Below are 24,023 nucleotides of genomic sequence, written 5' to 3' on the forward strand. Positions count from 1 at the left end.
ACATTTGATCTTTGCCGGAACAGACGAAGGCGGTGGCCGAGGCCCTGCTGCAGTGTGCTGGGCTTGTTGGTCCAGAACACCTGTCAGTAAATCCTACACCACCCTTGGGTGCCACGGTCTCCGGGATCACAGTAAATGAACACGTAATCAGATACAGACGCAAGCAGGAGAGCATGCACACACAGGCTTTTCCCATTAGGGCCGCTTTATTCTCGCGCATCGCTCGACAGCAGGTTTGAAGGGTTTAGGGTGATGTGTGTGTGTGACAGAGAGACGCTATCTGTTCATTGCTGTTGTGGATCTCTCTCTCCCGTTGCATACCAGAAGTCTTTCATACTTTTATGCATTGAACATTGCGTAAAATTATGCATTGAACATTGCAGTGTGTTTCCATAGCTGTGTGTCTGCGTCTGCGAGTTAGTGTCCTGTATGCCCAAACTGGCATCTCCACGTGACACACGTCCAGCTCAACTCTGCACACAAACCATGCGACAAATTGATTGCATTAATAAAAAAAAAATGCAGGCTTTACTGTCCTCAGCATGTTAATATTGCAATTTAAACAACATGAATTGATTATAGGCACAGTGCACTCTTTCTGTGGGGAATTGTGACATTGAGGGAGGCAAGGTTGGGCCAGTGGTGGTGGGTGGTGGGTGGGGGGTGGGGTTCACAAGATGCTGACTCAACGCTTGCCAGTGGTTTGTTACTTCGGCTCTCAGCACAGTGAATCCCAGCAGAGTGGAAATTGTCTGATGCAAAATGAGATGTTGAGTGCAGGTATAGAAGGAAACGTACAAAAGCACATTTGCATGCGTGTGTGTGTGTTTGTGGGGGGGGGGGGTCTCAGAACGAGGTCATTTGAAGAGCAAGGTTTCCAGATCTGAAACCCTTCAGCATCATTGCCCTGCTCTCATTACACTTTTGGTGTTCTCTGCACTGTGCTGTGCCGTGCCGTGCCAAGAATTTGCCATATTGAGTCCAAGTGGCTCACCTCATTCCTACCAGGGCAACTGCAGTCTTCACAAACACACCATGTCCAAACCCCAACGCACACACACACAGACAGCAAACTTTTAGCCCACACTGAATAATAACAGAAAACGCACACAGAGGCACTGCCACCAGAAATATTCGATTTGTCTGATAATGATGATTGATACCCGTCCCAAAAATAGAGAAAGAATGAAAAAAATGCTCCGCAGCAAAACAAAGGGTGATCGGCTCCATAAATCAATTGGTTAGGAGGCGCAGCACTGAACGTCCACATTGATCATTATAGGCTAAAATGTTAGCATCTCCACATCATTTATTCCAGGCACCGTTTCGTACACAACATCTGCCGCACTGGCACAGATAGAGACCCGTCACGAAACAACTGCGCCAGGGACGTGAAAATATTCTTTTAAGGTGATAGATGGGTCCAATCTATACAAAATATTGTGACAAAGGTTACTTCCATTGGGATATTGAACCCAAAAGGAGTAAGAAGCCTTCTCAGGGGTGTCCTGTGATTAAATGTAAACCTGTCGTTTGTTGTCCGTGGACATTCCTGAGACTCAAGGGCCCATGAAGGGAGTCAGAGCTGCAACATGATAACAACATGACACATCCTACGCTTTCTTTTCTTCCCAACTTCCGAGGGGGGGAATCCTTTCATGAGCATCCTTCTCGAAGCAACCCAGTCTTCCTGTCTTTCATTGTACAGCTGTTTATGTCTGCATCTTCACTGCAGAGTTTCAAAGGAGGGAGCAACTTCTGACGCCGAACTCTGAGCTGGTGCTTGATTTACACCTCTTTTATCTACAGCCTTATGATACAGCCACTTCATTATTCCTCAGCCATTAAGCTGCTTGATGTTATTTTTAGAATATGTTACCGTACGTGCCGAAGCATTCTTTAGTTTTAGTCCATAAAAAGAGAGATCAAAAAAAAATAATTGTTCATCAGTGGATAGGAAAGTCGGGTTGCCATCACACACGAACTAACAACAGCCACGTTTCACGTAGGTCTGTGATCATGTCTATTAGTTACAGCTCATGCGCTGTGAGACCGATCGTTGATCGGCCCAAGCCCCTTGACCCTCCTCAAACTGCACGTCAAGCAGTGAATCCAGCAGCAATTATAAAACGAGTCAGAAGGGCGGGGTGAGGACTAGGGGTGAGGTCGAATTGTCAAATTGGCTGAGGAAGTTTCCTAAATCTTGACGTGACCCGGAAATATTTGATAAGCAGCATTGATAAGAGCTGTTTGGATTCTCTAAATGCACAGGAAAGGAGCTTCAGTGCTTCCTTTCCTATCTCCTTTAGCATAGGGTACACTGGAGCTTCCTATGTGAGAGTAAGGAGACATAGACACCCCACAATTCTTTAGTAGAAGAAGTAGAAGAGTGTGAATATGACCAGAAGAAACGCACGTCATCATGTCAGTTACTGTAACATGTGAATCATTTACATCTGATGCCACACGGTGGTAATACACACTGAAACATGCTGATGGAGCCGCTGTGTTTTTTGTAGTTCATCTTCGGAAAATTTGTAGTTTCACCACGGCACACATCAATAACATCCGCCGTCGCGTGACGACGTGGCATAGTGAAAGTCGAGTCGGATTCTCCAAGCAGCGCCGCCGGCTTTTCCTATGTCCTTTTAGTCCTCCTTTACACCTTTCCTTGACCTCAGTGAGGTCAAGGAATAGTAGGTAGGAATAGTAGATGGGAAGGACATTTCGACCTCACGATAGTTTCTCTTAAGATTTAAATGTGACGCAAGAAGGTGATATTTTCTCTAAACTGTAGGGCTGAAAAAATACACTACTTTGAATATTTTTGGGTTGAAAAAATGACTTAATCTATAATTTGAAATTACACTTTACGTGCTTCAGAGAGAAGCTAGATTCAAACATTAATCAAAACACAAGGCAGTAAAGGACAGTGAAGTAGTGATATTAAATTAATTGCCAGTAGTACTGTGTGTTAATAATTTTGCAATTTACAAGGTGTTTTGTATTTTAATGAACCAACTTCATAATTTCATTGAGAGTTGCGGCTGTGGGTCAGGAGGTAGAGTCGGTCATCCACAAACCCGAAGGTTGGACCGTTCCATCCCAGCTTCCTGCAGGCCGATGTGTCGACGAATTTATGAAAATGACAGAAAAAGCGTGGTAAATAGCAGCGCTCTATGACTGTGTGTGAAAGGTTGAGCGTGACTTGTCCTGTAAAGTGAGTGGTCACCGCTTTGAGTGGTCAATAAGAATAGAAAATATAGTTCATTTTGCAATAAAGATTCACAGATTCCATTTTGTTTCCTCAACAAAAGCTACGCTTTCGATCCCTACCCACTATGAAGATGCAACTCGTATGAGATGGAGAACAATAAACCAGGACTCCAACACTGAGTTCCGTACATTAGACGTGCACCAGACTAGCTCCTGATCCATTAACAATAGAAGAGTGGTTTAAATAACACGGCAGCACAATAGCTACACTTTCTCTGCCACTGTGGCATCCAGTGAGTAAGTGACAGGGCCAGAACAAGATGATTAGACACGGGGGGGATATACAGCAAGTGAAAGTGGACATGCAGACACTGAGGGAGGGAGAGACGGTTACCAAAAAAAGGCAGATGTCCTTGAGAAGATAAGTGTGTGGCGTGGCAAGGGGACGGGGAGATCAGCGCTGTGGGAGAAAGGGAGGTGAGATATAGGAGAAAGGCGGTCAGAGGATGGACGGACAGAAATGAGGAGAGAAAGAAAGAGCAAGATATAGTCCTCCCTGGTGTGGCCTGTCCAAAGTGTCCGGTCTATGAGGCAGTAAATCGCCCCAGTTCAATGTGTGCTCTCCAAACGCTGGCACACATTATTGATAAATCAGTGTGTGTTAATGAGAGGAGCTGATGAATCACAGCACAACAATGAGAGTCACACACACACACACACACACACAAACACACACGCCCGTCCAATCTCGGACGAGTCTGGAGCGAGGTGCGTGTGCCGACCACTGTCACAGTGTCATTTGTCATTTGTCACTTGTGTCTGACACAGACGCGCACACATCTCCCCCCCCCCCCCCCCCCCCCCCCCCCCCCCCCCCCCCCCCCCCCCCCCCACACACACACACACACACAAAATCTAATTTGCAGGAGCTGGGTGAACACTTGGCCCCGGTGCTGCAGTAACAACTCAATGTTATTTTTTCCTGTTAACAGAAGAGAGGAGGGCTTCCACAGTAGCTCGAGCAGGCAGTCAGAGGACAACACAAGCTATTTTGGTTTCGCTTTGATATGGAATGGGCGGTTTAACATCCTCATTAGATCATATCAGAGTCCCCCAACACACACACACAACACACACACACACCCAAACAAAGCTGGGGGCAAAATGATCTCTCCTCTACACTGTGTACCTAAGCTATCATGAAATCTTATTATTTGTAGCTGTGTTTTGTGTGCTATTGTGAATGTGAATGAGCATTACTCATATACCTAGTTATGTGTATACTAAACTTGAGACTGAGTGTCTGCTAGGTTGGTTTGATTGTCAGTGTGTGTGTGTGTGTGTGTGTGTGTGTGTGTGTGTGTGTGTGTGTGTGTGTGTGTGTGTGTGTGTGTGTGCATGTGTGTGTGTGTGTGTGTGTGTGTGTGTGTGTGTGTGTACACGCAGGGCAAGCTGACCTTGTTATAAGCTGAGTGGACTGTACTGCCGGGGCATCATTAGTATGGGTTAGGTGAGGGTTAGAGGGTGTGTGTGTGTGTGTGTGTGTGTGTGTGTGTGTGTGTGTGTGTGTGTGTGTGTGTGTGTGTGTGTGTGTGTGTGTGTGGTGAGGGGGTAACAGACAGAGTGGGGAGAGATGGGGGATGTCAGTGTGAGAGAGGACGCAAGGGATGAAGGTATATGGGTCAGGCCGGGACACACACAAACAGTTAGGCAGCAAATGTTTAAGGAGACACACACACACACACACACACACTCTCTCTCTCTCTCTCTCTTAGGTGCAACTCCTCCTTTGCTACAATAGCCTTACACGGCCTTCAACAGCACACAAGGAACTTGAACTATATAGATATGCTGCACTGACAGTGCACACACAGAATCCCCGTGTGTTTGCAGTACCATTACTGTATCCGTGGATATATAGAGACGTCTGAAACAACAGTGACCAGATTTTAAAATGAGCCATTGGTGACTTCCTGTTTTCCAGGGGAAACACGAACGTGTGACACACACTGGGGTCCCACAGGGGCTGAATCTCAATGTCCCCCCTAAGCCCTAAGCCCTGAACCCTTACACACTTAAGTCACGTCACCTGGTAAATGATTGAGAGGTGGGATGGGATGAGAGATGGGAGTGTCTGCACGGGCCTGAAATGGTATAAATAGGAACAGCACCTTACTTCACCATGCAAAAACGTGCATGCTGTCTAATGTGCGTTTATTTTCCATATATTACTTTCTTCACGACCCTCATGAAATATAATACATGCATTTTGGCTTGATATTCACAAGTGCATAAGACAAAAAAAAATCACCATTTCCAGTTCTATAACATTTTGTTTGATATTGAAAACCAAAAATGAAATGAAATGACCAAATGAAATGGTCTTCATGCCAAGACCCTTGAGGAAGGGACTGGATATGAACATGTTGCAGGCCCTTGACTTACAGAGAGGAGGAGAGGTAATTTGCAAATAATTAATGCCGGTTGTTTACCTTCTTTCATTTGTTCGGAGCTTGCCCCTGGTTTCCCCCGTGTTTCACGTCACAACACTATGAACTGTGGGTAATTCCATCAGCCAAAGTCGGCATCGATGCTGACTTACGGAAAGTGGTCATAAAGGGCTGAAAAAAGTCTGCGAGCGAGCCCGCGTGCACTCGATGATTTGACAGTTGGACAGCCATCACAGACTTAAGTGTGAGTCTGTAAATGTGTGGACATTGAAATTGGACCAGGGACTCAAAGGAGTTGAAATGTGTCTGCATGTACTAACAGGACAGAACCATCAGATTATCTACGAGGGAATTTCAGATAAAAACATAAAATCTGCCTTTGTCAAAATGTTGTCAAATAAGCATATTTCTATAGTTTAAGCAAATCAAATCTAAGTCTGAAAGCCCAACTCCACCAATGGCATTATCTTGAGAAATGCAAAGAAGTGGGCAAAGGGCTGAGAGGGGAGATGGCATGTGGTGCGCATGATGTGTGAGGGACGAGTTGCTCGGTGACACCGCCAGGTCAGAGTGAAATGGAGAGGGACCGTCCTGCCAACAGCAACCACTGACAACCCATGTCAGGGTGTGAAGGGCTGCCACAGCCGTCAAAAACAAAAGTCCGAACCATCGTGCCAGAACTGAAAAATGCTAAGTAGAGCGTTGGCCTCCTCTGATTAGAAGTTATTTAACTATTTTTTTAATATATATACTATATATTGGTATAGTTATATAGTTTATATATTTTATGACATAAAGAAGTCCCAGACAGCGTTGGCCTTCAAAGTTCACTGACAGTAGATGGCTTGTTTAGCTACTTTCAGCCCAGTAACTATCAATTTTTCAATAACTTTGGTAATATAGTCAATATCAACTTGGTTTAATCACAATGCAGTCATAGCATTTAGTGTACAGCTCAACAAGCATGTTTAAAAAACAAAACCTCTTTCAGATACTTCAGCCACAATCAAACTGATACTAAAGAAATAAGAGCAGAGTAGTGTTGGTACATGATGGCGATGGTGTTGTGTACTGATAATGGAGGGATTTGACATGATCAGTCTACTGACATTCCTGATTCTGAATTTAATTTAAATTGGGGGAAAAAAATCTGGAAAAGGTATATTAGAACTGGTACTAGTCTGAACCACTTAACAGCTCTGACCCAGAAATCTGCCTCTTCACTTTTGGTTTTCAGGTAAAACTGAAGTGTATAATCATATTGCTATGGTGTCTCTGAGTGCATCTCTGCCTCCAGAGAAACGAGGCACACAGTGGCCGACTTGGCTTTTCTAGCACTTCATTTGAATCTCTATTTCTTAATCTCTGCTCTTATTTCCGTAAAAAAAATTGAGAAATCAGAAGTCAACAGTAGACAACAGAAGGTAGAAGAAGACAATGGAGGCCATTAGAAAACAATGGCAACCAAAATACTAGACATTGACAATCCAAGAAACACCAGATGCAGAGAACGTCAATAGAAGCCAGTAAAAAAAAAAAAAAAATGGAGGCAAGCCGGAGGCAAAGTGAGGGCGAGCTGTAAGCAATACACTCTCAAGTCCTGCCAGGAGGAAGAGGAGGAGGTGAAGGCTCAGGAATATTCTAGCCGTTTATTCCTGGCTAGGGGTCAACTGTGGCCTCGGGGCTGAAACTTAGAGAGGGAAGGAGAAAGTCACTCAAATGCACCAGCTATAACACACACAATCATGGCCAGGGGTCAGCGGCGTCCTATATGCTAAACGGACACGCAGAGACTCCTTGAGAGAATGATGAAGACTAAACTCAAGACTCCTGTAATGGCGACGTCCTGAAATGGGGATTCTGGCAATGCATCTCTAGCCACCACCAGGCTCCATACCTCGTCCCCACGATTTACCATTATAAATCCATGAGAGTGTTCGAAACGATGAAGCTATTAGGATGGAAATGGTTTTCAAACAATGGGCATGGCGCACGTGTGGCCCTTTCCCAGAGAGCTGGCACTGCCACGAACTGTCCAACATATTTTACAACCGTAATTACAATATAGAGTGCAGCCGCCTCTGTGGCAGATGCTACTTCCCACATTAGAGGTTCCCCACGTAATTATCATGATGAACTTGGCACACAGAGGCAATAAATATAAAGGAACGCACACACACATACAGATAAACACACACACACAGCCCGTACTGTATGTGGAAATGCACAAAGACACACATGCTCGCTGGTGAGGTAAGGATAAGCCTATTCAGGAGGCCAACAAATAAAGATACACACAGACGAATAGACAACATGACTTACAGAACAACTAACGCAACACTTCTAAAAAATGGCAAAATTAAACAGATAAGCAGATAACACAAAATTATCATAATTTGCTTCCTTAAACTTTAACAACAAACCTAACCAAACCTAACACAAATTCAGTGTTACGTACTGAAAGTGTATCTACATATATACCTGATTACATTTACTCCTGGTATTAATATGTGGCTCCGGGGTTCACATTGAGATCCAATCTCTCCGTCCAGCCCATGACTCATCCTCCTATCGTTTGTGTGGATAAAAAAAAAGAAAGAAAAGACAATAACCAACAACCAACAACAGAAGAAGAATAGACGATGGCAGCCATCCTTTACCTTTCAAAGCGAGGGCGAGGCTATCCAACAACTTCTGTGTGTTTTACGGGTTAATGGCTGCAAGCTGCCTAGCTACTAACCTTGAATGTGGTCTGGCCCATCGTATCACAATCAGATCACCCAAAATCCATCGACTGCAATCCAAGTGTATGTGTGTGTGTGTGTGTGTGTGTGTGTGTGCGCCCGCTTACTGCTCATTCCTCCCTATCTTCATCTAAATATAGATATGCATTTCCAAATAGAGCCACAAGGTTTCATTAAGTCAACTGTCCATATGAAGAACCATTTTATCATAAGACTGACATTCCTCAATAGTTAAGATCTGGCAGATTCAGATTTCAATTTATCTCTGGGTCATAATGTCAATCACTGTATGCAGCACAGACACACTCTCCACATAAATCAAATGTCATTGTCTAATTTGGCCTCAATGGACAACACTTTTACAGACAAACACATGAGATGAATTAGGCTGCACTGTGTTTCACTTGCCTTGAGGGAAGCAGGGGGAGAGTAATAGCTCCCAGAGTTGCAAATGAGGCGCCTCTTGACATTTTTATATCACAGTAAATCACCGTGTGTACGAGACAAGTTTGTTGTGTGCTCACAGATTACCGGCTTGTGGGTGGACGTGTTGACATACACCTCAACAGAGTCGTCACCACTGTCGCAGTTGCCTCTGGTTCAGATATGTGCGCGTGTTAAGGAGGAATTCACTCTCTGTCTATTTCCTGTACTGCCGTAAATACAGGACATGTATACAGCTACCAGGAAGATGGGCTGGGAGGTTTCCCAGATTCAGACTAAGCCCTGAACTAGAAATTACAAGCTGTGGATGTTCTCTTTTAAGGCTTTACAGTTGAGGATTAATCGGTAGTCTGGCAAGTCAACCATCAAAATCCAGTTATTTAATGCAGGCAGAAAACGAGGCAAAGAAGAAGAGAAGATGGACAGGGAGCAGGAAGGAAGAGAGGAGGCCTTTGGGAACTCACCTGGTCTTTTTTCCATTTTTCTCCCTCGACTGCCACATAGTCGAACCTTGGATATTAATATGAGGATTTGCTTCTGGCAGAGCGACTTGTTGCTCTTCGGGCAGGGCTTGCGCTTGCTGGCGATCTGCCGGTTTGCCTGGGGGTCCTTGACCTCCCTGCGCTGGCGAATTAGGGAGCTGGCAAGAGCGGCCATCTTCCCAGGGCTGACCCTTCCGCAGCCTCACCAGCCTCTGGCGGCTCGGTGGCGCCCAGGTGTCGGGGGGTACCGTGGGCCACCCCCCTTCCCGCTCACCCAGGGCGACGGAGCACCGCTGAGGGAGGGGTGCAGAGCGGAGGAGGGGACTTCTGAGGACGGACCGGAGCAGCAGGGAGAAAGGCAGAAAGACAGGGAGGAGAAGGAGGTGTGGGGAAGCGGGGTGGATCCCTCAAAGGCCCACCCAAAACAGGCAACTCTCACCCTTTAAGGATTGATAAGCATTTGCCTTTAAATGTCTGTTTGTTTTCTGGTTGAGAGTCGGGTTCAGGTGAAGCCTTGGTACGTCACTGTTCCTCAAGACATGTTGTAATCAACCCAAAACCAGTGAAATGAAGTCACTGTCCCCTGATGTCTCTGTCCCAGTCCAAGTGTACTCTTACCCTCCTCTTGGGGGTCCTTGGAAGTTTGATTCAATCCTGTGCTAGAGGGTTCAGCAACAGAACCATTCGCCACATTGTGAAACCAGACCCCCTTCTCAAAATAAAATGTAAAAAAATCACATTTAGTCCTCTTAAGGTGCCCAGTCCTGCAGATCAGAAGCTTGATCCAGTTCAGTTGGATGAAAAACGCCCTAATACCAAGTCTCCAAAAAAGACAGGAGTGACACTGTCCGGACACACTGCAGCTTCCCTTTCTGTCTCTCCCTCACCTGCAAAATTTCTCCAACCGAAACAATGTCACAGCAGGAGAAGTAAAAGAAGAAGTAGGGACCTTCCGACCTGAGGTAGCTGGGACAAGGATGAAGGGTTGCGGACCGATGCTGCTGGACGGAGTGCGGCTGGCCGTCTTTCAAGCTCTCCTGGCATCACCCTTGCATTCACCAGCACCCTGAGAGAAGAGGGGTAACGGACAGAGGCTTGACAAATCCAGCATTTCCCAGAGATAGAGGTGACATTCATGAACGAGAGAGCGCAGGGATAGAGAGACAGGGACACTGAAAGAGAGAGAGAGAGGGAGGGAGTACAGTGAGTATATATTTTCCCCCCTGTCGGCACGGGCTCTCCAACTCTCTCGGCAGCGCGCTACACCACAGCAGAGCGCAGCGCTGTGTCCTTCAGCCACGCATGCCACCTCGCAGTTGGGAGAACGAGGGATGAATGAATGGAGTGAGACAGGGAGGAGGGGAGATGAGGTGAGGGGGGAGAGGGGAGGGTTCTGGCAGGTAGCCGTGCCTTACGGTAGATGGTGTCCTGCCAGCACTCATGTGAGAGTCTCCACCGGTGGGTGACAGTCGTCCGATCTGGTTCTGGTGAGTCCAGCTGCACAGTGTGCATCCGTGTGTGTGTGTGTGTGTGTGTGTGTGTGTGTGTGTGTGTGAGGGGGAAAGTGTGTGTCTCCCCTGAACAAGACACCTCTCAGCCTCAGCGCACACGTGTGAGAGAGTGTGTACTTGTGTATGTGTGAAGGAGCAGCACAGTGTGAAGGTGTATGGGTGTGAGAGTGTGTGACAGAGACAGTGTGTGTGTGTGTGTGTGTGTGTCTGTGTGTGTGTGTGTGTGTGCGTGCGTGCGACTCTCTTGCTTGTCCCTGTTCACAGTGCATTACCGAGTGAGCGCTGGCAGTGTGCTTCACACACGCTCTCTCTCCCTCCCTCCTTCTCTCTCTCTCTCTCTCTCACACACACACACACACACACACACACTCAATCACTCTCTCCCTCTCCCTCCTTCTCCCAAGTCTATTTCCCTAAACCCTCCCCTTTCCTCTTCTTCCCCCCTCCCTTTTCTCGTCCCCCTCTCTCACTCAAATCCCTCCATCAACGTCTGTGTTTCAAAGTCTCTCTCCTCCCCACCGTCCCCTATTCTCTTAATCACCTCACACCCTCGGTACCGTGCCAGGCTGGGCTGGGCTGGGCTGGGTCGGGACTCCATCTCTCATGTGATGTTGTCTGAAAGAGACAAACTGAGCGAGATTGTCAGTGCTGTTCCCTCAAGGACGTATAGATGCTGTGACACCGTCGGAGTCAGTCAGGACCTTGCGTCACAACAGTCCGTCACACAAATACACGGCACGTGCAGCACACAGTCAAGTCCAATGGGGGGGAAAAAGAAACTGACAGTCATGTCACAATTTGGTCAAATTATTTTTACCTAGATTACTTTATTTGGGGAAAGAACCATAAGTGATTGCATCCAAATTTTGGATAATAACCCCTAACTACACCGCAACACTGTGTGCTGTTCTTCCTATGATGTACAAACATGAAAACACACGTTTTGCCCTGCACCTGAGCTTGTTGAACGATACCCCCAAACGACACTCAGCAGAAGGAAATACACTGAAAATATATAAAGACTTATATCTAAAAAAAAAGGAAAACTATAAGCAGTACATTTGAAAACACAAACGAAAAGCAAAGAATAGGCAGTAAACTCAAATTCAACCACAAGACACCACAAATTAAGGTCAAATTAAGAAAGAATAACAAATAAAACATTACATGACTTTAGCCAGCTTTTGCAAATGGCAATACTAGCATCAAATTTAGCTGTTAACATGTCTATACCTTCTCTATTAACATCTATTTAAACTGTGGTCCATAAGGGCGAACTCATCAGTGCCCAAAAAAGGGCCAGAAAGATGACGATGAAGATGAAAAATGGCTTACATGACCACGTAAGACTAAATAATGACGTGAAAGCAAAATGCCATCTCAGTCGAATCATCAGGCTACTAAATGTAGTTATATCTAGTTTAAAGTATAAAAAAAAAGATTCCTAAATTGTATGCTAGACGCTGGACTGGATTGGATAGTACTGTGGGCAATTCAAGTGATAAACTGCTCATACTGCTTTTAAAAAAAAAGATGAAGAAAAGAAAAGAATAATCCCCTTCTGTTATTAATACACGATTAACATTCAACTGTGTTGAGAGCAGAGCGACGGTGCCTCGCCCCCCGGGAGCAGTCAGTGTTCCCCCGAGGAGGCAAATGTAAAAAGGACAGTGGGATTCTGTGATAGTGGGCAGACCTGCAACTGGGTTCCCCCCTCTTCATTTTGCTGGCCTAGCAGGGAATGAGAAGAGAAAACCCTGCAGGATTTCCGCTACTCACACATTCACACACGTACGCGCACACACACACACACACACACACACACACACACACACAAAGTCACCTATCACTACTGTATTGCAGTTTTCTGAGCTGTTAAATAACGTGATTATCTCTCTCTCCCTGTCCTGTCCTCTTACTGCACCACGGGGTTCTCTCCCGAACCCAACCCAAGGGCATCCCTCCCTCCCCTATACAGCACCAAACAGCCCCACCCAGTTTGGAAGTTACCCCACAATCCGCAGCTCCTGGTCCAGTGCTCTGGCAGACAGTCCACGGTCTGTGGTAAAAAAAACAAACAGTAGCAGCTGGGTACTGTGTACTGCTGCCCATTGAATCGCCACAGGAGGGTCCGCACCCTTCGTCTATTTCGTCCATATTTGTGCACGTCTTCTGATAGCTTACCGATAGGACGAAACGGAGCACAACTACCAGAAATCGGGGGGGGGGGGGGGGGGGGGGGGGCAGTGTAGCCCATAGCTCAAACAAGACGAACACAGGACTCGAGTTAGAAATCTCACAATGGCGGATGCACATTATGAGAGCCTCTTCCACAGTTGCAATATTTGTCTATTATTTGACTCTGCGCTGCCCTCTAAGGCTGTTTTTTTTTTTTTGCTTAGCAACTGCGCCAACATAAAGGAAGCATGGAAGTATGGGGGCTGTGACGGTTGTTTGAAACGGACTCTTTTCGTACGTAAAAGGCATAAGTGAGCCTTTATGGTCTTGATGCCTCTAGCTGTAAGAACCATTGGACAGCGTTCCTAACCTGGGATTTCGCGATTGCGAATGCTATGCCAGGGGACTACAGGGATGTATAATAATAAGACTTCTATGGAACTTGCTTTAGGCTTGAAACCATGAATGTATTCATACAAATAGCAACAGAAACCAACAATTAGCCAATTTATTTGCTTACAGAGAAAGCGGGTCATCGTTCAGTTTAAAGCTTCACTTTAGAATAAAATCACATTGGATCCTTCAAAATAAATCATGACCAGGAACAAAAGTTAAGGTTGAACTGTCTTCCGGTATATTCTTGATAACTACAACTTGGCAGACAATAACTACAACTTGGCAGATAAAGTTATCCTCATAGGGCTTTAGAAATAATTTCATATGTTCTTATATTAAAAAGGATATTCATCCGGTACTTCTTGGCAGTGCTATATGGTTGTGCAATAATTTCCTGGGCTTTTACTACCAAATGAACATAAATCTGCATGTGCTTGATGTACAGTGCTGGTGTAGTGGTTAGTAACAGGTTCGATTCCCCTCCAGGGAGTCATTTTTACCTCACACCATGTCTTTGAAGGGAAAAGAAAATCTCTTGCTGTGAGAACAAATATTTGAACGCATTATCTGCTTAAACACTTAAACATCAGGTCTGTCCAAATCACCAAACCATTACTCCTTCCTTCTCTCCACTTCCTTCAATTACCCCTCTGCACTTCCTCTATATCTATCACATCCACCCTATACTTCCTCCCACCCTCAATCAATCACCCCTTTACCGTAACTTCATCTCCCTCCTGCCTGTAAAACACTGTTAAACAATTACCTTTGGGGTTTTGGTATGATATCGGCTGATTTGTAAGTCACTTCAAAGATCATGATAATGCTGAGTTCGACAATTTACTGAACTTCATACAAAAAGAACTAATGTCACAAAATCACACTGTAATATCCAACAGAAGGAGGAGTTTTCTCCTACGTTTGTCTTCAGAAAAAAAGATTTGTGTTATTTCGGTGCCTTTTATTTCAGCTCAATGTGACGGTCTCACCTTGCGTTTTGCGTCACATAAGGTCGTTTCTCTCCACTCTGCTGTGTGTGTGTGTGTGTGTGTGCGTCACCCCTGCCCACACACACACACACACACGCACACAGAGGAGTGGAGCCAGAGTGGAGGAGAGACAGCCTGACAACTCGTTACGATGAGTGCAGACGTCAACGCCAAACATCTGAAAGTCGGGCCAAAATACTAAGAGTTTGTTAAACGCACACACTTTGGCGACAGTGGATGCTAGCAGCTGTTAATCATGGCCAGAGCACTAGCAGCTCCTGCTGTCCATGTTTTTACTACGCATAACAAATCCACGTTGCTTGCTGTGCCTGTGCACTTGGAGACTTGACGTTGATGCTGGACAGTATCGACCAAATCACCACAGTAATAATCGCAAAGCGGTCATCGTGGCAAGGCTGTGGTGGACACAGTGAATCAGGTTAAGTGTACAGTACTTGATTAAAGTACTGTATCAAACCACATGTTCAGCAAACGTGTAGAAGAGTGATATTTTATCATTGTTGCAGTAAGTTTTACCCAAGTGGCAACCCACCGCTATGTCACCCATTGGTTTGTGAACTGCAGCTTGAAGCCTCGAGTTTGGCATTTTGACCATTATCATTTTGGTTTTTTTGAAACCAGCCATATTTGGATGAGCGGGGTTGGGTTTTACTGAGAGCTTGTCCACCTCCACCTGCGGCCTTGCACGCGTTGGACGGTACTATCTGTCAATCATGCTGTATCCACGCCCCAAGGCATACAGTCATTTACCGTCTATCTTACTCTAAATGGGACAATAATTTACTAAATGAACATCATGATGTATTAAAGAAGACTTGAAACTAGTGATTGAACCATAAACTCCTCAGGAAAATGTTTACTGACGTTATGAATAAAGTGAAAAGTAGGCTCCTTTAAGAAAAATGCCACTGGTTTTTGCAACCAGTGGCATTGCCCTCTGTTGGTGATTCCAGAGAATACAGGTGACTTACGTCCATTTTTATATAAAGGCTGTCTGTAGCCTGTTAGTGATTGTTGGTTTGACATGAATCCCTTAAACTGTTAGACCCCCCTCGATGGCTACTGTTTCCCACTGACTCACTACTCCATACCATCACATCATCTCGTCAATGTTACTCATTTCACGGTCTCTCTCTCCTCATGTAACTCTCTTATTTCTTCGACAATGTGGAGGTGACTGGTCCTGGTTTGCCTCTCAGTCTAATCTCAGGCTCATTATGTAAAGGGGTGTTTGCTCATTTGTTATTTCTGGCTCCAATAACTCTGACTAAGGTTGCATTCTTTCTCTGCACATCCTTTCTGTTATCAGTAGATGCTAACGTTAAGCAATGTTGTCCCTATTTGAGAAGGGGTCCTCCCTTCTATTCTGAGGTACAGTAACATCCACACTTTGGTGTGGAAGTGAGATAAGTGATAAATTTAGCATAAATAATTACCAGCTATATTTCACTGCAAAATTGTGACATTTAAAGTGTTTTTATTATCATTTATATGTATTTAAATACTAATGAATGAACATTTTGCATGATTATTTCCCCCTGAAACAGATGTAGAGCATTTCCAAATAGGTAGCCAATTGCAAGCACTTGGCGTCAGTGCTGGGTGGTGTTACCAATTATTACACTGTGCCCAGGAATAGCTGTAAGCAGGATATTGTTTGTGCCATTGTGTCATAAAGCAGTCACAATGAAGTCAGAAGTCATCATTAATGGCATCCCTAAGAAGTCATAAAATTACACAATGCTGGAATATATTAACTTTGGCAACCAATAAGATACGATGACATAATGAAATTGCAATCTAAAAAAGTTAGATATAAAGTATACAGCGTGCATGTATGATATTCATCGCCCTTTCAATGCTTCTCATTTTAAAGTGAGAACATGAAAACACTCCTAGTGATGACCTGGGAGAATTATCATCGGATTCTGATTGAAGGAAAGTGAGGAAATTAGGTAAATATTAAAAATGAAAATAAAAAAGTATCAAAACTATTGTTGTACAACGGCAGCTATAGTTGTCAGATTCAAGGATCTACACTCGATAGAGAACAAACGTGCGTGCTTATACAGCACCTAAAGGACTATATACAATACAATATAGCTCGGGATTTGTCATTTCGACATAAGCCAGTGCGTGGAGGTAGCTGAGGGCGCCAAGACATTATGACTTCATATTTCAGCCTATGTCCTGCTGAGACTTGGTGTCACAGATACATACACCCTATAGAGACAGACAACACACATGGTGCATCTATAAAAAACGCGAACAAAGCTGTGTCAAATCTGATACGAGAGGTTTGGAAAAGTGCGTGTGATCATTTGCGTGCTGCATGAAACGTGTTGACCTGATGTCGATCTGATGGCTTGTATGCTTTTGTGTGTGGGTGTTGCTCTGTCTGCGACCTACCCCCTGCTCACCTCTATGTCCCCTGATGGATTAGACACTGGTACCTGATGCCTCAGCGCTGTGCTGCCTCAAATAACGCAATAAGGCAGCATCCCTGTGTGTCAGTCAGTTGCCTGATAACCGGCACAAGCTCGACACAAATGAGCCCCAAATTGGGACTGATATCTTTCTGTGGGGGGCTGTAATAAACACATAATGCAGGTGTCTGCAGCTTCGGCCTCCCTAGGTGCCGCAAATAAACCACTTTGTGGCAGAGAGTGAGGCTGGAACAGGATGCAAATGAACGGTTAGCGTTTTTTTCTGGATGTTTCTCCTCGCCACACTTCTCAGATGTCGCCTGGTGAGACGAGGGAAAGTTGATCCAGTTTTGAATACTTTGCTTATTAGTTATACTTTAATATTTGCTGGTGAAACAGTGAACATTTGCAGTCAGCTGGGATTGCAGCACTTTTTACAGACTCTCTTTCATAATTCCTAACGAATAGAAAGGTTCTAAAAAGAACTAGGGAAAGATTGGAACGATGCAATCATCTTATTAAATTTATGCACAAAACCTACTTGAAAATGATTCTTTTGTACTATTTTGACACAAATTTTTCCCTCAAAACCCATTGAAAGTCCAATATTCCTGCACTGGATTGAGTTTCCCTGCCACTTCACAAAACTATGCAGCATGTAATCCATCGCAATTTTACCTCGTTGTCCAGCGGTCATAGAGCAACGTTGAGCAAGCAGCAGCAGAACCAAATGTCACGAGACAAAGGCTTCCAAACATTTTGTCAGTATAGGTATGAAGTAGGGGTGTTAAAAATTAATAGTTTTTTACGATGCATCACAAGACGATGCTGCACCGATGCAGTGACGGACCAATAATCAATTACAGCCTACCGCCATTACCTGTTGAAGTTCAAAGTTACTTCTTGGTAGTAGTAGTGCCTGGCAAGCCTGTTCTGCCAAGGAAATAGCGGACCCAGCTCAGCCAAGAATTGATGCGGAGCCGCGATATAAGCTCCCGTCACGCAGCACTGTACCTCGAAACCAAAGCCCAGGTGATGGCATCAATGAGCTAAGCTTGTCAAGTAGCAATAACGTGATTCCTGGACTTCAGCCACAACGGAGTCTTATGTAACGGTAAGGGCACATTACGGTAGCGAGGACTGGCAGATCATGTCGCATGTCCTGCAAAGGAGAGCCGTTTGTGAGTCTCACACAGGTGCTCAGCCCGTTGTCTGCTGTGCTCAGTGATGTTTGCTACGTTGCTGTTTGTACTTGTGTCCTTTTTTAGAGCGGTTAAGATCATTTTTAAAAAAGGGAGTTCATATATATATACTGCTTTGAATAGTTGATGAAAACGTTGCCATGATGTGCAGTAATATCGAAAACGGAGGATGCATCACGATGCGAATCGAATCGTTGACAGGATAATCATAATCGAATCAAATTGTGAGACCAGGGAAGATTCACACCCCTGGTATGAAGTAGAGCGAGAGCTGTTTGTCTTCGTCATTCAACTGCAGCTACACCACTGGAAACTAATTGGTAACAACCTTACACCTGATCTGCTGAAGAGATAGAGTTACAAAAACTCAACCTCTCAGTGTTACAGCCAATCGTACAGCCGTTCAAGCAGTCAGCCAGCCCTCCAACATCCGGCCAGTGAAACTGCCTGCCCCTTAACAACACCAGGCAGCGCTGGGCCGTAATTTAGCCCCACGGTGCCGCCATCACGACAACACCACATTAGCCCGCGGTACAGAGTCGAATGTACACGAGGGGTGGACAAGCTTCGGGGTTTTTTATTTTATTATTGCTTTTTTCACACGTTTGCTCGGTTTTTCTGCACACAAAATGATAATGGGAGTGCCGTAAAGCGATCTGCTCCAAATTTCTGTGTCTGCGGTACGGGACAAGTAACAAGACACAAGGCCAGAAAAAGGCATTAATGATACGATGAACAAACTCCCGCAGTGCACAGCTGAGGGCCGTGGACCAGAACTAAAATGACAATGCGAGTACAGGTGCTTACAGAGAAAGGTGCGGGGTGTGACATGCTATACATAATGATACATTTAGTTTGAATATCATTTAATGTGATTATAGTAATTTTTCTACTTTATATACATAAAGTGGCATTTCCTGCTTTATTGTAAAAATGCTAGCTCTTATGAGTAGTTTATATTTCAGATATTATAGCCATCAGCAATACAATGGCACACTATGACACTGTTAAATAAAGTATCTATATTATCACCGGTAGAAAATGCAACACAACCCTATTGCCTCGAGTCAACAGTGTGTACTATTAAGAGGTTCATTACGTTCCGAGGTTTGGCAGGACTTATTAGTTATTTTCTTGTCATAAATATTGCACTACCCTCTGTCACCATTCATTTGAGCAAAGCCAGACCTTGGACCGTTTCTGCAACATAATACATTTACTGAGAAAGGAAGGTGTAATCACGCTCGGTCAAGGTTGTTTTTCCTGCCTGTGGCAAGGAGTTACCTGGCCGGCCAATCAGCTATCAGGGCTGTGAGAAGGGAAGATATGATGATAGGATGTGATGTGATTTAAGATATTCTTTTTCCTAAGTACCGAATGCTGGCACGGGGTGTTTACCGATATGATTTGGCCATTTGGAATGTGGAAGGACAAAAAAGGACGGAGCGCAGGGCACGGGAGCTGTTTAAAGATAGAGGACCTTCGTTACGAAAGGACACAACACTGCGTTAAACAGGAAATGACTCAACGTGACTCGACCCCTTCACAGAGAAGTCCCAATGGAAGAAAATGCAGTGGCGACACTGTATATAGGCTACAATATAAAAACATACAGTATATACTTGTCCCACCACAGTTTCATAATCATAGTAAAAAAAAATTAAACAACATAAAAGGTCTCTAACTTAGTATTTAGAACTGTTGTTTCATTGTAGAGCTGTGTGCAGTGCTCTCTGTCCCGCTGTTGCTCATCTGACCCAGGGCTTATACTGTTCTGTCAATGGTTTAACATATTCATGCCTTCCTCCTCTCTGCCCACCAAGCAGAAATGCCGTGCTGCACGTGTTCTAGTCATGCTCACCAATCAGCACAAGGTCGACTGCGTATACGCCCACCAACAACACACGCTTGTAACCAAAGAAAAACATTGCATGTGTAGTGGAGTGGCCAAGGCCGAGTTGGACAATTTAGTCCCGAAGAAGAGCTGCACTTATAAGGGAGATGTGCGACAAAAGATGGGAAAGCATGTCATGGAACAGTCGAACAGTACATCCTGAGGCAACACCACCAACCTGTATTAGTGCTTGAAAAAGCGCTACAGGCAGCTACATGACGAGTGTACGGCCGAAAAGTCAGTGAAAGTAGTGATGCCCAAGCCCCATCTAGCAAACAAAGTACCACATCAGAGTGGTTTGCGACCGTAACTCCGTATGAAAGTGGCTCACGTTGGCACCATGAGGTAACAAACGCCACCATTATTCCCTTGCTAAAGAGACAGACTGCTAACAGAGATGGCGCTGAAGTCTCTCCACCGTGACCGTACACCCTGCGTACACCCTGTGTGTGTGTGTATGTGTGTGTGGGTGTGTGTGTGTGTGTGTGTGCGTGTTATAATCACAAATCACAATCACAATTAGATATTGTCCCCAAAACGTCCAGCCCTAGCGCGTTCACACATGAAGCAAACTGGTATCCACACTCTAAAACACATGCATTGACTAAAAAAAATCGGTTTCAAATTGATGATAAAGCTACTGATAAGCTACTGTACAGGCCAGGCTAAATATAGAGTGTGTTGCAGAGAAATACGTAGGTTGCATTATATCTTATTTATTATTTCTTTTGACAGCCAGGGCAGAAGAGGACCAGCAGTGTGAGTATGTGATTACGAGAGACTGACCCGAACCTGTGCGACCCGAGGGTCAAACCGCAGAATCTTCAAGTTGCACAATCATCACTGCTATCATTCATTAGTCGAGTTTCCATCTGGACTTACATCGAGTGAACATTTTAACCAAAATCGAGCTCTTCTAGCGCATCTCTTGCTCCCCGGTGAATGCGTTTAACATGCACGCACTTCAGAATAAAGGGATTGCGATGCCTAAAGAATCAAGCCAATTAAGGCAGGATCCCAGCAGCCACTTCCACAACAAACCTCTCCATCGTAGCAAAATGAAAGTGACTCAGCTCAGAAGGCTCGCTGGCAATCTCTGAAACAAAACATGGATCAAGAAACAGCCCTTTCCTCTCATTTACAGTGCGTGCGTGTGTCCTTGTCCCTGCCGCTGAGTATATTGCACACAACGTCGATACAGCAGCTATTCCTTCTGTGAACCAGTCACCCTCTCTCCCAGTCACACACGCAGTGTCTATACATGCGTCCCTCTCGCTCTCTCACCCTCGCTGAGACAGCCACGAATGTAGTATTTGCGCACAAGTGCACACAGACAAGAAGTGTAGACTCCTAAGCAGAGGTTGAAAACAGGAAGGGGTTCACTGAAGGTTTATTCAGCAGACAGGACAGAACATGACGTGTGACAGGGCGGAACAAAGAAGCAAACACAGATTTGAAATAAATAAATAAAATGGGAGAAAAGAAGCAAGCAGACAAGAGGATACACTGACATTATGCCCAGAGACAGAAATGAAAGGGACAGAGCATTAGATCCACACAATCCGGCGGATGAGATGAGAGGCGGAATAGGCTCGGAGCTTTAAATACTTCAAGAGCCACAGCGGACTGAGGAAGACGAAGAGCAGCGGTCAACTGACCCGTTGAAGTTTCCAACGCCCAGTCGAGCAGAGCAGACAATCTCTCCGCAGCACGGCTCACGGGTCAACTCTGTGGCCTCCACCGGCTCCACCAGCCTTCATCCCGTTCATTAGAAGTTTCCCTATTTCCTGTGAGAGTTGTGGAAGTAGTGGGGCGCGCACTATACTGCTGGTAAAAACTGACCATTGTCAGTGCACCATTGTGTGCCTGTACGTCCTTGCATTTTTAATGAAAGTGTTTTGACGACTAACATAATGGCAGCAACGTGTGTCGATGAATGGTTTATCTCTCGGGTGATTAGGACGGTGACGCACGGCTAAGGCGATGCCATCAATTCACAAGCTATATCTGGGGTGATTTTGTAAACCGACAGCTGGAGGGATGGACGCAGTACAGATTAAATACAGTAAAGGGGGAATTGAGGACAGTTTCCTGGGCAAAGGCAATCTTAGTGTGACAGTGCATTTCCCTGTCGGAAAAGGTGGAGTACACATTCTCAGTACCACAGTCATCTTCAGCTCCATTTGAAGGATAATTCAGCTTTGTGACAGCAAGGTGATTATTCAGATGTGGGAATGCAGCAACACATCTGATAGACAAAAATGTCTGCTTGTTTGTATTAATATGCCCCATTGCACGGTAGTATAATAGGTCAACGCTGAACAAGGAAGTTGGTCTATAAACTGTGACGAATTGAAATAAGCCCATAGCATTAATAAACTGGAATCACTTGACAAAGTACTTGAACTTGACAAAGCTCCTCCAGAACCAGAAGGTATTAGAACAGTTTAACTAAGAACCCTGAATAGAACAGTCTGTAGTGCCAAAGTGGCTGCTGCCTATAGACTTTGGTAGCAGTAAAATATAGGTATCTGGGCTGGACTGGGTCATAAAAAAAAAAATTTTTTGGCCCAGACTGGCCCGCCACACACAATCACACATCACCCATCTCTGCACAATCCCTTGAATATGTAGGCCTATGCCAACCATGCCTCTCCCTGAAAACTCTAAAGCAGTGTAAAGTGAGGTGGAAGGAGTCAGGAAAGATTAAAAAAGAGGAAACATGATAAATTACCTTCAAACAGTGCCATTGCAAAATTGTTTACTCCACTGTGACGAATTCATTGAGAGGAATCCTAAAACAGTGGCATCCTAAGAGAGAGAGAGTCGACATGATAAATGATTGACCAGACCATCACTGTGTTCCAGACAGAGTAGCATTGAACAAACTGAAAACACACGACGTCTAAATGGACGTGTGTGTGAGTGGATGGCATCCTGTAAAAAAAATCCATATTTGTACATGATGGCTCCCAACCCCAATGACTTACCAGGTGTTCACCATGTACCCATTACCCACATTAACACATTAACGATAAGATGTCGCATCTGAGTGACTGCTCATGTTGCTGAATGGTGCGCCACTTCAAAAAAAAAGACATTGAAATATATTATTAGCTTACCAGGGACAACACAAAAGAGCTAACTTGCTAGCCGCGAGCGGCTGTTTACTAATTATCTTAGCACATTGTGCTAGCCACTGACAATACCAGGGACTATAAGTAGCTTGCTAACTAGCTAACACATGGTTCGTTTAAGTGCGTTCGTTTAAGTAGCAGGCGACACTGGAGAGAAGCAAAGCGTGCAAAATTTGTTTTATTGTAATGTTATGAACAAAACTTGGCAAACGACAGCTACCTTTTTTGTTATCAAGGGGAACTTCGTAGAGTGATGAGCCAGCCCGTTGTTAGCCTGCGCTTACCGCAGGTTCTATTCCTCCTCTCCTCATCCTCATCCTCTTACTCATCCTCCTCATCTTTCTTCCCCATTAGCTACAGGTGCTTCTTTTTCCTTTTTCTTCTTCTTCTTCTTCCTCTAGGAGTTTCATTGGCGGCTGGCAAACAATGTCGTGGTGCATTACCGCCCCCAACTGGTAAGGAGTGTGGCTGAGGATTTTTTTTAAATTGTAGCCTATGTTGTTTACTTAGCTACAGTGTGTAATAAATAGAAGAACGTATTCACAGAAATTGAATATATTGTCTATAACTGTGTGTTCATATTTGTATAATCACCTGCAACAGAGAAATAATGTTTTGTATCGTCAACTTTGAATGAGTTAAATATTCTAACGTAAGGGGGACCCGACCTCCATGTAAATCGCCATGTTTGTTATGTCGTTTTGTGCTGCGTTCCGGTTCCACTGCGACAAGGGAGGTCAGAAAAAAAATCACCATGGAACGCAGCATTAAATAAGGTTGCATAAAACGGTTCAGAATACGTCGCGTTTGCGTTGAATTTCCAGCGCTGCGGGAAACCGGAAATGGAATTAGCGGTACGCCACCATAAAATGTCCCCTGTCGGATGCTCAGTTGGTTGCAGTTTGCAACTTTACCACCAGATTCCGCCAGGAA

General features: G+C 44.8%; 1 protein-coding gene across 2 annotated transcripts in view; it reads right to left on the bottom strand.

Annotated features, from left to right (window-relative positions):
* fgf11a (fibroblast growth factor 11a) overlaps nt 1–23,527 on the bottom strand; it is a 96,303-nt gene extending 72,776 nt beyond the window's left edge. Inside the window, exons 1-3 of one of the 2 annotated variants that reach the window (XM_035626838.2) lie at nt 23,311–23,527; nt 22,688–22,764; nt 9,319–10,402 (exon numbers count right to left, since the gene is read on the bottom strand). In XM_035626838.2, coding sequence (XP_035482731.1) covers nt 9,319–9,511 — 193 coding nt within the window. In that variant the 5' untranslated portion in view covers nt 9,512–10,402; nt 22,688–22,764; nt 23,311–23,527. Of the gene's footprint in view, nt 1–9,318; nt 10,403–10,751; nt 11,017–22,687; nt 22,765–23,310 lie in introns of those variants that run through there. The other variant, XM_035626839.2, reaches the window with a different exon arrangement.
* Between the last annotated feature and the right edge of the window lie 496 nt (nt 23,528–24,023).

The sequence above is a fragment of the Scophthalmus maximus genome, chromosome 2 (assembly GCF_022379125.1).
Source record: "Scophthalmus maximus strain ysfricsl-2021 chromosome 2, ASM2237912v1, whole genome shotgun sequence".
Classification (NCBI taxonomy): domain Eukaryota; kingdom Metazoa; phylum Chordata; class Actinopteri; order Pleuronectiformes; family Scophthalmidae; genus Scophthalmus; species Scophthalmus maximus.